The 12,717-nt window shown below is 47.3% G+C and overlaps 1 protein-coding gene across 2 annotated transcripts in view; it reads right to left on the bottom strand.

Annotated features, from left to right (window-relative positions):
- LOC130165403 (semaphorin-5B-like) overlaps positions 1-12,717 on the bottom strand; it is a 39,220-nt gene that overhangs the window by 12,077 nt on the left and 14,426 nt on the right. Inside the window, exons 3-10 of one of the 2 annotated variants that reach the window (XM_056370649.1) lie at positions 5,559-5,747; positions 2,115-2,214; positions 1,934-1,979; positions 1,549-1,611; positions 1,341-1,439; positions 917-1,130; positions 518-803; positions 195-330 (exon numbers count right to left, since the gene is read on the bottom strand). In XM_056370649.1, coding sequence (XP_056226624.1) covers positions 195-330; positions 518-803; positions 917-1,130; positions 1,341-1,439; positions 1,549-1,611; positions 1,934-1,979; positions 2,115-2,214; positions 5,559-5,703 — 1,089 coding nt within the window. In that variant the 5' untranslated portion in view covers positions 5,704-5,747. Of the gene's footprint in view, positions 1-194; positions 331-517; positions 804-916; positions 1,131-1,340; positions 1,440-1,548; positions 1,612-1,933; positions 1,980-2,114; positions 2,215-5,558; positions 5,897-12,717 lie in introns of those variants that run through there. The other variant, XM_056370648.1, reaches the window with a different exon arrangement.

The following is a 12,717-nucleotide window of genomic DNA, read 5'->3' on the forward strand; positions in this document are numbered from 1 at the left end:
TGCTATACTTCATGAGTTATCTCTGGACTTGCACAGAGATGAAATGCATGTCAGTCTTTTGAAACCACCTTTATAAGTTTTGGAGGGAAGGCTGTGAAATTGTGGAGGGACAGAGTTTCATATCTATCAACACTGTGAGAGAAAAACAGCGATGTGGATTGGAATCGTTTTTTGTCTGTGTAAATATGAATTACCTGAAAATTGGGTATGGGGTTTGGGGTGGAGAGCCAGGCGGTGCGGGGGTTCTCCTGGTAGCGGAAAGGTCCGTTGAACGCCTGGGTGATGGAGCTCAGATTGAAGGCGCAGACAGCTGAAGCTGATATGCTGTTCCTGAAGGAGGGGAGGATGTAATCATGGTCAGATTGCCGCAATTCAGTGTGAAAGGAAACAAGGAAGAAAACCTGAGGAAACATGGCAAGTTTTTTTTTTTTTTTGCAATACTCAGTGACAAGTTAACTGACAAAAAAAAATCCAGTGATATGCCTCTATAATGATGTTATTAATGCACATCACTCACACATTAGTGGTGAAGATGCCATAGATCAGGTCCTGCTCCGGTAAGTAAAAGGTGCTCTGCAGCTCGTTGTAGTAAAAGGGGATTTCTCCTGAGCGGGAGCAGTTGAGTCGGGCCTTCATGAACGTGGTCCAGGTGTCCTCCAACAGGAAACGACCGCCCATATCGTTCTTACAGACCCGGGCCACGCGAGAGAACACCATCTTCCCACAGTCGTTTTCTACCGCAGTTTCTCTCAAGAAGAAGTAGGCAAATCGACCAATCTCATAAACAGACACAAAATGAGGCTCTGGAGGACACATGAGGGGAAGAAAAAGTGGAAGATGTGATTTTCACAAACACACACACAGGTCAATACAGGGCTGAAGAAAACAGGACAAATCTGTGTGGTGCTCTGTTCACCATTCAGCCACTTGGAGTTGTACTGGGCACTGCGTAGTGGCGGCATGTTCCCCAGGCTCCGGTAGATGACTGGGTCACGCCCTGAGAAGTCGATCACTGTAGCAGCGTACAACTCGCCCTTCTCTGTTACCATGGCGGTGGAGTTGTGGCGTGGGTCATAGGGACATCGGGCAACACCATTCACTGTGTCCAACACCTGACTGATGTTACCAATCTGATGGAAAGACAGACAAAGGTTGTGAACAGAGCTGAAGTCATTTCAGGGAAAAGAGTGTCACTTCACTTAACACTTGTTTGAGGTTCTGTGGTGATGGAGTTTGTAAATTCTTGGTTTTAAGTTTGCTTTATTTTATCACTTATGCTGATGGTTGGATGATGCTGGCAGCTTGCATCATGACCGCTGCTGATAAGCTGTTGTACCAACCTGCCTAGTTATACAGACGGGGGTGAAAGCATTGGTCCCACATGTGAAGAGCGTCCGCCCACTGATCAACAAAACCCGGATGTAGTTTTGACATTCCTCCTGCAGACAAATACACCACACCATATTGTTCCTTTTTCATGAGAAAGCACTAACCTTCTATTGTTAATCCATTACAATGCATTTGGAACAGAGTGAACAAAGACTCTACCTCAGATTTGCCCTTGCTCTGACATGAGCGCCTTGTATCTTCATCAGGAGCCCATTCTGTCGCCTGAAGAAAGAAATACAAACATATTTTACTTTTAGGAATATGGACGACAAAGCCAGACAAAAAATTATAAGAACTTTAAATGATTTAAAATATTATATCTTTAAGTAATGATTGAACTCTTTATTTATTTTTAACATTATTTCTGAAAACATTTATTTTAATGAATATTTTATGTCTGAATATTATCTATTATATCTTTTTATTGTGTTTATATTTATTATTTATTTCTGTTAATTTTAATGCCGTGAAAGAAGCATTAAATGAACTCATATGATAAACATTTTTATCTCAGTCTATCATAAGCACTTTTGGTTAATGTTACCTCTATGAGGGAGGCGTTTCCCAAACTCAGTCTGAAGATGAAGTTTCTGAAAAATAAATATTTCACGTTGGAGGTGGAGCAGCAGAAGCACACCGACTGTAGTGGGTTTGTTAGATGGTTATGACTCTGAATCTTATGTGTACATTGCACTGTGTTGACTTTAGGTGCAGTTAGTTTTTACCTTGCTCCCACGATGAGCTGGTTTCTGCTCAGGTCCAGGGCCAGCTGGGAGAAATCCTTCACTCCTGGACGGGAGAACTCTGACACCCACGGCCTTAACGCTGTATGGAGAATGAAGGGTGGCAGGGAGGAAAGGGTTGACGGTTGCAGGAAAGGTTAAATAGATGGAGGAGGGGTGGAAAGGCGAGACAAAAAGGTACATTATGAGAGATGAACAATGAAGGGGAGAAAAAGGAGAGGAAAAAAGATTAATGAGAGGAGAGACCAACGGCAGGAGAATAAGAAGAGGAAAAAGAAGTGGGAGGAGCAGGATGATGAACGGGAACAGGAAGACAAGGTCCAAATCAGAAAGATGAAAATGAAGGGGGAGGAGAAGAATTAGAAAAGAAATGAGTTATACATTCTTTGCGTGGGAATCCCTCTTCAACAAATGGTAAGTCTTGAGTCCAAGGCTTCAACATGTCTTGGTATCTCACATTGCAGAGGCTAAAGATGATCTAACTAAACATTTATGGACAACATTTTTGACTGTTCTCTTGTTAAATAATTTACTTAATTAAAATTTGAGCCAAGGTCTGAAGCGTTTTGTTTCCCTGAAAACATTTTTTTTAGTCAGCTTCTACAAAAACATACAATTTTCTGCTATTTCTGTCATTTGTGTTTTCTAGCTTTTCTTTACAGTGGGCAGAGCTTTGTTCAGAAAAGAGGATGTCACACACATTGATGCGCCACAGTTTGACAGTATTTAAATATGTGATGACAGCTGTCTGTCAAATCTGATCAAATCACACCCACACAGTCCTGATGACGCAGATTAGCTGAGTTGTAAACTTGATAAATAACACCTTCAGCTCTGATTGTTGCTTCTGTACTCATGAGTCTTACAGAGAATATTCTAGTGTCCAACTCAAGGCCCACTTGAAAATTTAAAATATGTTGGTGGCACACATCCAACCCCAAAAGAATACGGAGCCAAAATAATGCGTTCTCAGAGCACTTCTTATTTGGATGGTAATGAACATTCAGGACCAAATTGAAAGCAGGATAAACATGTAGGAGGCTCATTCTTCCTTTTTTTTGTTTCCATTGTTGGAAAGTTGCCCTCATTGGCTTTTCACTGTGAAAATAAACAATGAAAACAGTTTTAATGTTTTTAAAGATCATTTTGTTTTAAAACATTTAAAAACATTATATATTTTTTTATAATTAAATTTTTTTTGTACAAATTATACTGTTTTGCAAATGATTTGTCGGCCCACTTGCAATACCTTTGCAGCCCAGAGGTTGGGAACCACTGTTCTACATAAAAACATGATGTTGACTATCTGACTATTTGACTCTCTGGTGGCAAAAATTTCATGAAACCGAGACACTTGAAAACGCTTGAAACTATCAACAACAAAAAAAGAACAATTTTGGATATAAAGTTGGAGTTGGATAGTGATATTTGATTAGTAACAGTTCCTCCTACTTAATGAGAACCATCAGACTGTGGTTAAAACCATCACAATTTTAAGAGGACAACTTTTGTATGTATGAAAAATCTATTATAAAAAGGGAGCAAACACACAATGTTTTCAGTTTTGCTCCCCTATCTTTGTCCTATTTTGGTATGTTTTACTTGATTCCGTCCCTGTACTTTTATTTGCCTTAAGTTAATTACGCTGTTGAAATAATCCAGTCTTTTCTTCTACCTTGTGAAGCACTTGTGACTTTGTTTTCATTGTTGTCATTATAGATTAAATTAAAACATATTGATTTAAAGCCTGTACCCAGGCAGGATGACAGCTGAACAAAACTGAACATCAAACAAGCCACTTTGGCATTTTTATATGCGCTCTGGGCAGAGTGAACAAACCACATAAAGTGCAACAAATTAATCCTTTCAACAATCTTTCAGAGCCTCACCAAAATTAATGCTGGGTCCTCTGATTTGAGGGTCGGCTTGTGGGGCAAATGTATCCAAAACAAAAACAGACCAGTTTGCCAGACGAGCACTTTGAGCTGAATGGAAACTGACATCCAGTCAAAATAATATTATCAAAGGCCCTTTCACAGGCGTTAGACAGCTGAAGAAGAACATTTAATGAGGCCAGGCTGCAGAAATAACTTTCAAAACATGTGCATGTGTTAATTTAATTTAAACCTGTATGTCTGTTATGTCTGATAAAATGTACAGATGCTCAAATAACTTTAAGTGCAAGTTCTTGATACACAAGGTAAACATGTAATTAATGCCACATGAGCTTTTAGCACTGCCAGACTTTAATTATCTCTATATTAAAACCAAGCCTCATTTGTTGAGATGCTCAGTCTTTATTAATCTCAAATAAAATGTGAAGCAACATTATGAAATATTATGAGCAAACAGTGTGTTATTACAAAACTGAACCATCACTCATCTGGCCTCAGGTCCACTTTGAAAAACAACGCATCATAAACACAAACCATCACTATCGCAACAATAGGGACCTATTAAATCCAAATTGTGTTTGTGCATTTGCCGGTGCACATAACGACCGGTGGCAATGCAGACAAACACAGACTGTCCAGGTAAGCACTCATATCTCAGCAGGGGAAGTGACTCTCTCTCCAGCAGCAGCTTTGTCCTAATGCGTCGCTCTCTGACCGCTCCAAGGTTAACTTAACCGGAATTAGCAAAGTCTATCAAACATGAAAACAGACGGAGGGAAACTAAAGGTGGACTGTTCGGTGAAACATTCCAGGAGTCCGCTTGTGCTGCTTTCATACAGATGTGCATAAGACACTGGTGTACTGATGGTGTGTGGTTTTCATATGCCCTATGTTTCTCTGTGATATTTTGTCTTTAACTTCCTGTCTGTGGGAATGTGTTGCATTATTTAAGTTGACATCTGCTGCCTGTGATCACCTTGTGCCTGCAGTTAACAGTCATGATGACTGTTCAGTATTAGTACTGTGTATTTCTAATGTGTGTACCATATGATATCATGACAGATAGTATTTGGGGGAGACTATTTCAAAGGTGCGCTGATACAATATTTCATCAGTCAAAACGCAGATTGAATTAAATATACAATGCAGGATTTTGATGTGGACTTATTTAACTTTACTTAAGATCATACACGTCCTGTTGTGTTTTGTGAAAAATGTGAATGATGTTAATAATTTAACACGCATCATCACACTGATAAGTAAAGCATCAGTGCTTTTGAAAGGTTTCATCATAGAAGCATCCAGCTCCTTATCACAACGCAGGCTAGATGAAGATAGTTCACTTTGCACCAAGGATCGTCTTTATAATTTGATGTATGCGATGGATGTAGGGGCGTCGTCGTGTAAGTGCATACTCAGCTAAGTGAACCTCTCTGGACAGAGACATTTGACTTGTGTTCACTAAAGCCCATCGATGGAAGGATGAATGAATGGATGGATGGGTGGCTATGAAACTTGACGATGCACTCACCTTGGTAGGAGACAACAGGATGTTCCTTTCTACTGCAGTCTGCAGGTTTGATGTGAGGCTGCTGCGACAGACAAACAGACGAACAGATGACCAGTACAAGGCCACAGGGGGAGAGGGCCCACGCCCCCCACCCTGACGTAAGCATAGTTACAACCACATCCAGTCTTCTATCAGGTCCTCGGGAAACACCTGTTGAAACAGAGGAGACAACCGTCACTTTAAGCATCAGTGAGAATCAAACACCAATGATTTCAATTTCCCCCCAGAAAGATCAAGAAATACTAATATCTAAAACCCCCTCTGTCCGCCTGTCCAGCTGCCCCTGTCCCTTTGCCGCCTCTGTCTGTCGGCTCTGGGTGTCCTGCCCCTCAGTGTCAGCAGGACTCGGTCACGGCTTATCCACCTCAAAAGACCAGAGCCGCCAATCTTTCTAACGCCGACTCTCAAGCCGAGGGTGCCATCAAGGGAGCTCTTCATGACTGAGGAGACCCATTCACAGACGAGACTGGGCCCAGAGCCAAACAGGGGGTGTGAACTTTGAACTGAGAGCCACATGAAGGGTCTTTGTGTCAACATCAAAATCCATTTATGTACATCAAATCTGCTCAAAGATGACTATCTGACGATGATGACCACATGCACAGGATTATAGCAAAGGCCCATTCAGGAAATTAGCTGCGTTAGTTGCATCAGAAAGCATTTACATTTACTGCGCAGTAACTTAAGACTTTGATATCAGCCATGCCTGTTTTTTATTCATGTAAAGATAAATAATTAACCTAATCTACTTGCTATAACAAGCTGTGCTACATGGATTCAAAGTGCCAGTATCTGAGTGTGTTTTTAATGCTGCTGGTTGTGATCGGCTGAACCGAAACAGGAGGAAATCAACGTTTAATCATGTTTGCCTATCTATGCCTTTGTTTCAGCATAGTGGAATTTCACCTTGAATTCTTATTGTTTCCTTCAGTACTGTGTTTTCAATGACAAGCACATCGCACCTGAAAATCTCCTTTCAAAAAGAGGAAGATCAGAATATGCTTGGAAACAGCTTCACCTGTTTTGTTCTGCTCCTTCACCTGCTTCCATTTCATTCAGCTCTATCTCTATTTTACGGGAGAGCGATCTGAGGAGTTCATTTCAGTGATGGCAAATAACTCCAACTGTCAGGTCAGCAGGTAAAACACAGCTGACAAATGTTGCTCTTTTTCTCGCCACTGTGGTGTCTGCAAACATATGGACATCCAGGTGCCAGATGGCAACTTCACTGCTACAGCGGTTTACATTTTACAGTTGGACATGAGTGCACTTATTTCTAGCATGAGATACACACAGTAGGGGATGAACCCAGCCTTGTCTTTTGTTTTCTTTTTTTCTCATTGTAATTGTGTCCTTAACAAAGTTGTATATTTCAAAAGACTCACATTTTAAAACCCTAGAGAGAAGATCTTAACAGCAGGAAGTGGGAAACATGCACACTTTTGATTATAAAGCTTTTTGAGTTGAGAGATAAACTTGAAGCAGTTAAACTGTCAGCTGACGTCCTTGGAGAAAAGCTCTTTGGTGCACACTTTCGGTTTATAAATTTGTCAGGCTTGAGGGATAAAGTAGTTTAAAATGACATAATCGTTAAGTTATTCTACACTACCGTTCAGCGGATTTGTTATTCTTTCATCGTAGCTCCCACTGTCTTTTGCTTGCATCTGCTGTGTGCTCTGGAGAATGGAAATGGTGAATGTCTGTCTACTGCTCCCCAGGAGGACTGAATGTGTGTGGAGGCAGAGGTTTTCCAACCTGCTGGGTTCGACATTGCTGCTTAATGAAGCGACAGGAACAGAGCCTCCACCGCTGGCCTCACTTTTGTTATGTGGCCATGCTCTTCTCACCGTGCAAAGGCCGGCCAGTGAGAGGCCTAATGTTCTGGGATTTGTCTGTTCAGTACAATGAGGGGGAGTAGCAGCAGATGTCAGTCAGATTCTTCAGGGGCAGTAGGAAATTCTCAGATTCAGATTCTCACCCTGTGATCAACTACATGCTTAGTTTAACAAGTCCTTGTATCTAAATGGCAACGTAGATTGTTTTACCACCATTTTGGTTCAGGTTTGGTTAAGCTGCAAAACAAACAGCACCCGAATGTGTAAAAGTGACTTCAAGACACACTGTATGCCCAACCATCCGCCCCGTCCCTCCCCCTGAGAGGTTTCGCTGTGCTTAAACGAAATCACGGTCGTCACCTTCGCTTCTGAGAGAGAACATTCATTAGTAGTGTCACAATGAGAGGTGAAGGCAGCAAAATGTAAATGTAGGTTGTTTTAAGCAATTAAACAAACAGCCAACGCTGTCATGGTTTGTTCTCCATACATACCTGCCTTCAGTTGTTTTCCACTCATCACTCCCTTGCTCACCCCATCTGCCAGCCACACCCACCTCGTCAGTCACTTCATTCACCTGTTCACTCAGCTGCAGCTCTTCAGCAATCAAGCCTGGTTAAAAGCTCCACTCTCCTCCACACTCACTGCCAGATTGTTCTTTGTTCCCATGAAAGACTTTCCAGCGTTTACTCTTCATCTGATCTCCCGGTTCCGACCCTGCCTGCTCCCGACCTACCCGCCTCGTCTCTGCCCTGGTAATTACTTCAGCCCTTCTGTTTTTGACCACGATTCTGCCTTGCCTCTTCCTGGTCTTCGTCTGCCTGTTCTCGGGGCTGCTCTGAGTCCTCCAGCTCCACTGCTGCAGCGTGTGAGTTCTCCTCGTTTCCCCATTGATCATCGCTGGGACAGAGTCCTCATCTCGACCATCGTGAGTGTTCCTGGGTTACTCACCTGCTGGTTTTTCGGTCCTCTGCCTGGTTCCGACCTACCCTCTGCCAGGTACGGCTGCCTCATCCACAGCTTTATTCTGGGCCCTCGGATTTTCCCCAAGCCCCTCAAAGACTGCCATTCCCCTTTTTTGAACTGTGTTTATTTACCTGCATCTAATAACAATAAAAGTCATTACCAATCATCGGTCCTAGTCGGTGCTGCTTTTGGGTCCAAACCTCACCCATTACAGTACAATCTGGCCAGTCATGGACCCAGCGCGCCCCCCGTCTCCACAGAACCGCTTTGAGAGAATAGAGGACGTTCTCCAGCGGCATGAAAGTATGATGGCGGCCGCCCTCACCCAGATCCAGCAGCTGTCATCCACCCTTGCTCAGGCAGTTGCTACGTCGAGGTCTCCTGAACCCCCAACACCACCACCACCACCGCCGCCTCCTTCTGGAGCCATCACCGAACCTCGGGTCGGCGCACCCGAGCGTTACGCTGGAGATCCTGACGGCTGTAACCCGTTCATCACGAACTGTTCCATTTTGTTTGCACTCCAGCCCCTCACGTTTTCCACTGAGGCAGCCCGGGTGGCCTTCACCATCAACCACCTCACGGGCCGCGCCCGTCTCTGGGGAACTGCGGAGTGGGAGAAGCAGACTCCTGCTTGCGCCTCCTTCCAGGCATTCTCAGAGGAGCTCCGCAAGGTTTTTGGAATGGGAGTTTCTGGGTCGGACGCAGCTCGTGACCTGCTGAGTCTTCGACAGGGGAATCAGACGGTGGCTGACTTCTCGATTGACTTCCGCACTCGAGCCCGCCAGAGCAGCTGGAATGAGTCGGCCCTCCGTGACTTCTTCCTCCACAGTCTGGCCGACTACATCAAGGATGAATTGGTGTCTCACGACCTCCCATCAACTCTGGACGGGATGATCGAGCTGGCCATCCGAGTGGACCTCCGTATTCAGGCCCGACGCCGTGAGAGGAGACGGGGAACAGCCAGTGGGAACCCTCCCTCACGACTTCGGGAGACCGCCTCAGATCCTGGTGCCGCCTCCTTTTCCGGCCCCCCGGCAGAGGCGTCCGAGCCAATGCAACTGGGTCGCACCAGTCTCTCCCCAAAGGAGAAGGAGCGACGTCGTCAGGCCAATCTGTGTTTATACTGTGGTCAGGCCGGCCATTTCGTCTCTCGCTGTCCAGCAAAAGCCAGGGCTCATCAGTAGGCGGGGATATACTGTTGAGCCAAGCTTCACCCAAAGCCTTCCCCAATCAAAGACCTGTGTTTCACGCCAGGCTCCTCCTCCCGGACGGTTCCCATGCCTTAGCTACATTCATCGACTCCGGGGCCGACGCCAACATCATTGATGAGGATCTAGCACTGCAGTTGGGGATAGACCGCATTCCCCTGCCTCATCCGATCCCTGCCAGGGCCCTCGATGGACACCTCCTGGGAACTGTCTCTCATCAGACCATCCCGGTACCCATGTTACTCTCAGGTAACCACCATGAGACTGTCCAATTTCATGTCCTACCATCCCCTTGTATCCCTCTGATTCTGGGGTATCCCTGGCTCCTCCGTCATAACCCCCACATTGACTGGGCTGCAGGGACCATCCTGGGGTGGAGCCCTTCCTGCCACCAGATCTGTCTGAGACACGCCAGCGTTCCCCAGCACTCAGCCTGTTCCAGCGTCATGCCTACCTTGTCCGGGGTTCCCCCCGAATACCATGACTTTCGAGAGGTGTTCAGCAAGGCCAAGGCCACATCCCTGCCTCCTCATCGCCCATATGACTGCGCCATTGACCTGCAGCCCGGCACCACTCCACCCAAGGGCCGTCTCTACTCTTTGTCCGGCCCAGAAAGAGAGGCTATGGAAGCCTACATCAATGACTCTCTGGCAGCAGGAATCATCCGACCCTCTTCTTCTCCTGCGGGGGCAGGGTTCTTCTTTGTCGAAAAGAAAGACAAGACACTGAGGCCATGCATCGATTATCGGGGCCTCAACGACATCACCATCAAGAATCGCTATCCACTCCCTCTCATCTCCTCAGCGTTTGAGCTTCTCCAGGGGGCCACCATATTCACAAAGTTAGATCTTCGCAACGCCTACCATCTAGTCCGCATCCGGGAGGGTGATGAGTGGAAGACTGCCTTCAACACCCCCTCCGGTCACTACGAATACCTGGTGATGCCCTTCGGTCTCACCAACGCCCCCGCTGTCTTCCAGGCCCTGGTTAATGACGTGCTCCGAGACATGCTCAACCGCTTTGTGTTCGTGTACTTGGATGACATCCTGATCTTCTCCAAGACCCGGGAGGAGCACGTCAGTCATGTTCAGGCAGTTCTCAAGCGCCTCCTCGAGAACTCTCTCTTCGTCAAAGCCGAGAAGTGTGAGTTTCATGCCTCTTCTGTCTCCTTCTTGGGCTACATTGTGGCTCCAGGTAGTCTGCAGATGGACCCGTCCAAGGTCTCAGCAGTCACGTCCTGGCCCATCCCTGACTCCCGCAAGCACCTGCAACGTTTCCTGGGGTTCGCCAACTTTTACCGCCGATTCATCCGCAACTACAGCACTGTCGCCGCCCCCCTCACAGCTCTCACATCCACCAAGGTGCCTTTCCACTGGACCTCTGCGGCTGATGAGGCCTTCCAGACTCTCAAGGCGTGTTTTACATCAGCGCCCATCCTTCAGGTTCCCGACCCAGACCGCCAGTTCGTTGTGGAGGTTGATGCCTCCGATGTTGGCGTGGGAGCCGTCCTGTCTCAGCGGGCTGCGTCAGATCAAAAGCTCCATCCCTGTGCCTTCTTCTCTCGTCGACTGTCCCCTGCTGAGAGGAACTATGACATCGGCAACCGGGAGCTGTTAGCCGTCAAGCTGGCCCTAGAGGTGTGGCGCCATTGGCTGGAGGGGACCAGACTGCCATTCCTGGTTTGGACTGATCATAAGAACCTAGAATACATCCGGACTGCCAAGAGACTGAACTCCCGCCAAGCCCGCTGGTCCCTCTTCTTCACACGATTCAACTTCTCCCTCTCCTATCGACCTGGATCCCGCAACATCAAGCCAGATGCCTTGTCGCGACAATTCAAGGGGGAGGGGGAGGCAAGGGAAGAGGCCGACTCCATCCTCCCGTATCCCTGTGTTATTGCTTCCCTGACCTGGGAGGTGGAGGAGAGGGTGAAAGCTGCTATGGAGAATCAACCAGGTCCTAGCGCCTGTCCCCCAAACCGTCTCTTTGTTCCTTCGGCTCTGAGGTCTGACGTACTCCAGTGGGCTCACTCCTCCAGACTTACCTGTCATCCTGGAATACGGAGGACTTGTGATGTATTAAAGCAGCGCTTCTGGTGGGCCACGCTGGAGGAGGACACTCGTGAGTACATCAATGCCTGTCCTGTCTGCAGTCAACACAAGCCTTCTCATCAGTCCCCTGCTGGGTTTTTGCATCCCCTTCCGGTGCCTCGGCGCCCATGGTCCCACATCTCCTTGGACTTCGTCACTGGTCTTCCCTCTTCTGATGGGAACACAGTCATTCTCACAGTGGTTGACCGGTTTAGCAAGATGGCTCATTTCATTCCTCTCTCCAAGATCCCCTCTGCCAAGAGACTGCTCAGCTGGTCCTGCTCCATATCTTCCGCCTCCATGGCCTTCCCACTGATGTGGTCTCAGACCGGGGCCCGCAGTTCACCTCCATCTTCTGGCGGGAGTTCTGCGCTCAGCTTGGGGCCTCCGTTAGTTTGTCCTCCGGTTTCCACCCCCAGTCCAATGGCCAAGCAGAACGCATGAACCAAGAGATGGAGACAACACTACGTTGTATGGTGTCACGGAACCCCTCCTCTTGGTCCCAGCAGCTCCTGTGGGTCGAATACGCCCACAACTCCCTCACCAGCTCGGCCACTGGCCTCTCCCCCTTTCAATGCTGTTATGGGTATCAACCTCCACTCTTCCCGGCCCTTGAGGGAGAGGCCACCTGCCCCTCTGTCCAGGCCTTCATCCGTCGTTGTCGCCGCACCTGGATCCAAGCTCGAGCAGCCCTTCTCCGAGCCTCTGATCGCTACTCCTCATCGGCCAACCGGCGTCGCACTCAAGCTCCGACTTACCAAGTGGGCCAAAAGGTTTGGCTCTCCACCCGGGACCTCCCTCTCCGGGTGGAATCCAGGAAGTTGGCTCCCAGATTCATCGGTCCTTTTCCCATACTGAAGGTCATCAACCCGGCGGCAGTGAGGCTTCAGCTCCCCCGGTCCATGCGCATCCACCCCACCTTCCATGTCTCTCGCGTCAAGCCTGTTTTGGAGAGCCCGCTGGTGCCCCCCACTCCTCCTCCACCGCCTCCTCGCCTTATCGATGGGGGTCCGGCCTACGC

The sequence above is a fragment of the Seriola aureovittata genome, chromosome 24 (assembly GCF_021018895.1).
Source record: "Seriola aureovittata isolate HTS-2021-v1 ecotype China chromosome 24, ASM2101889v1, whole genome shotgun sequence".
NCBI lineage: Eukaryota > Metazoa > Chordata > Actinopteri > Carangiformes > Carangidae > Seriola > Seriola aureovittata.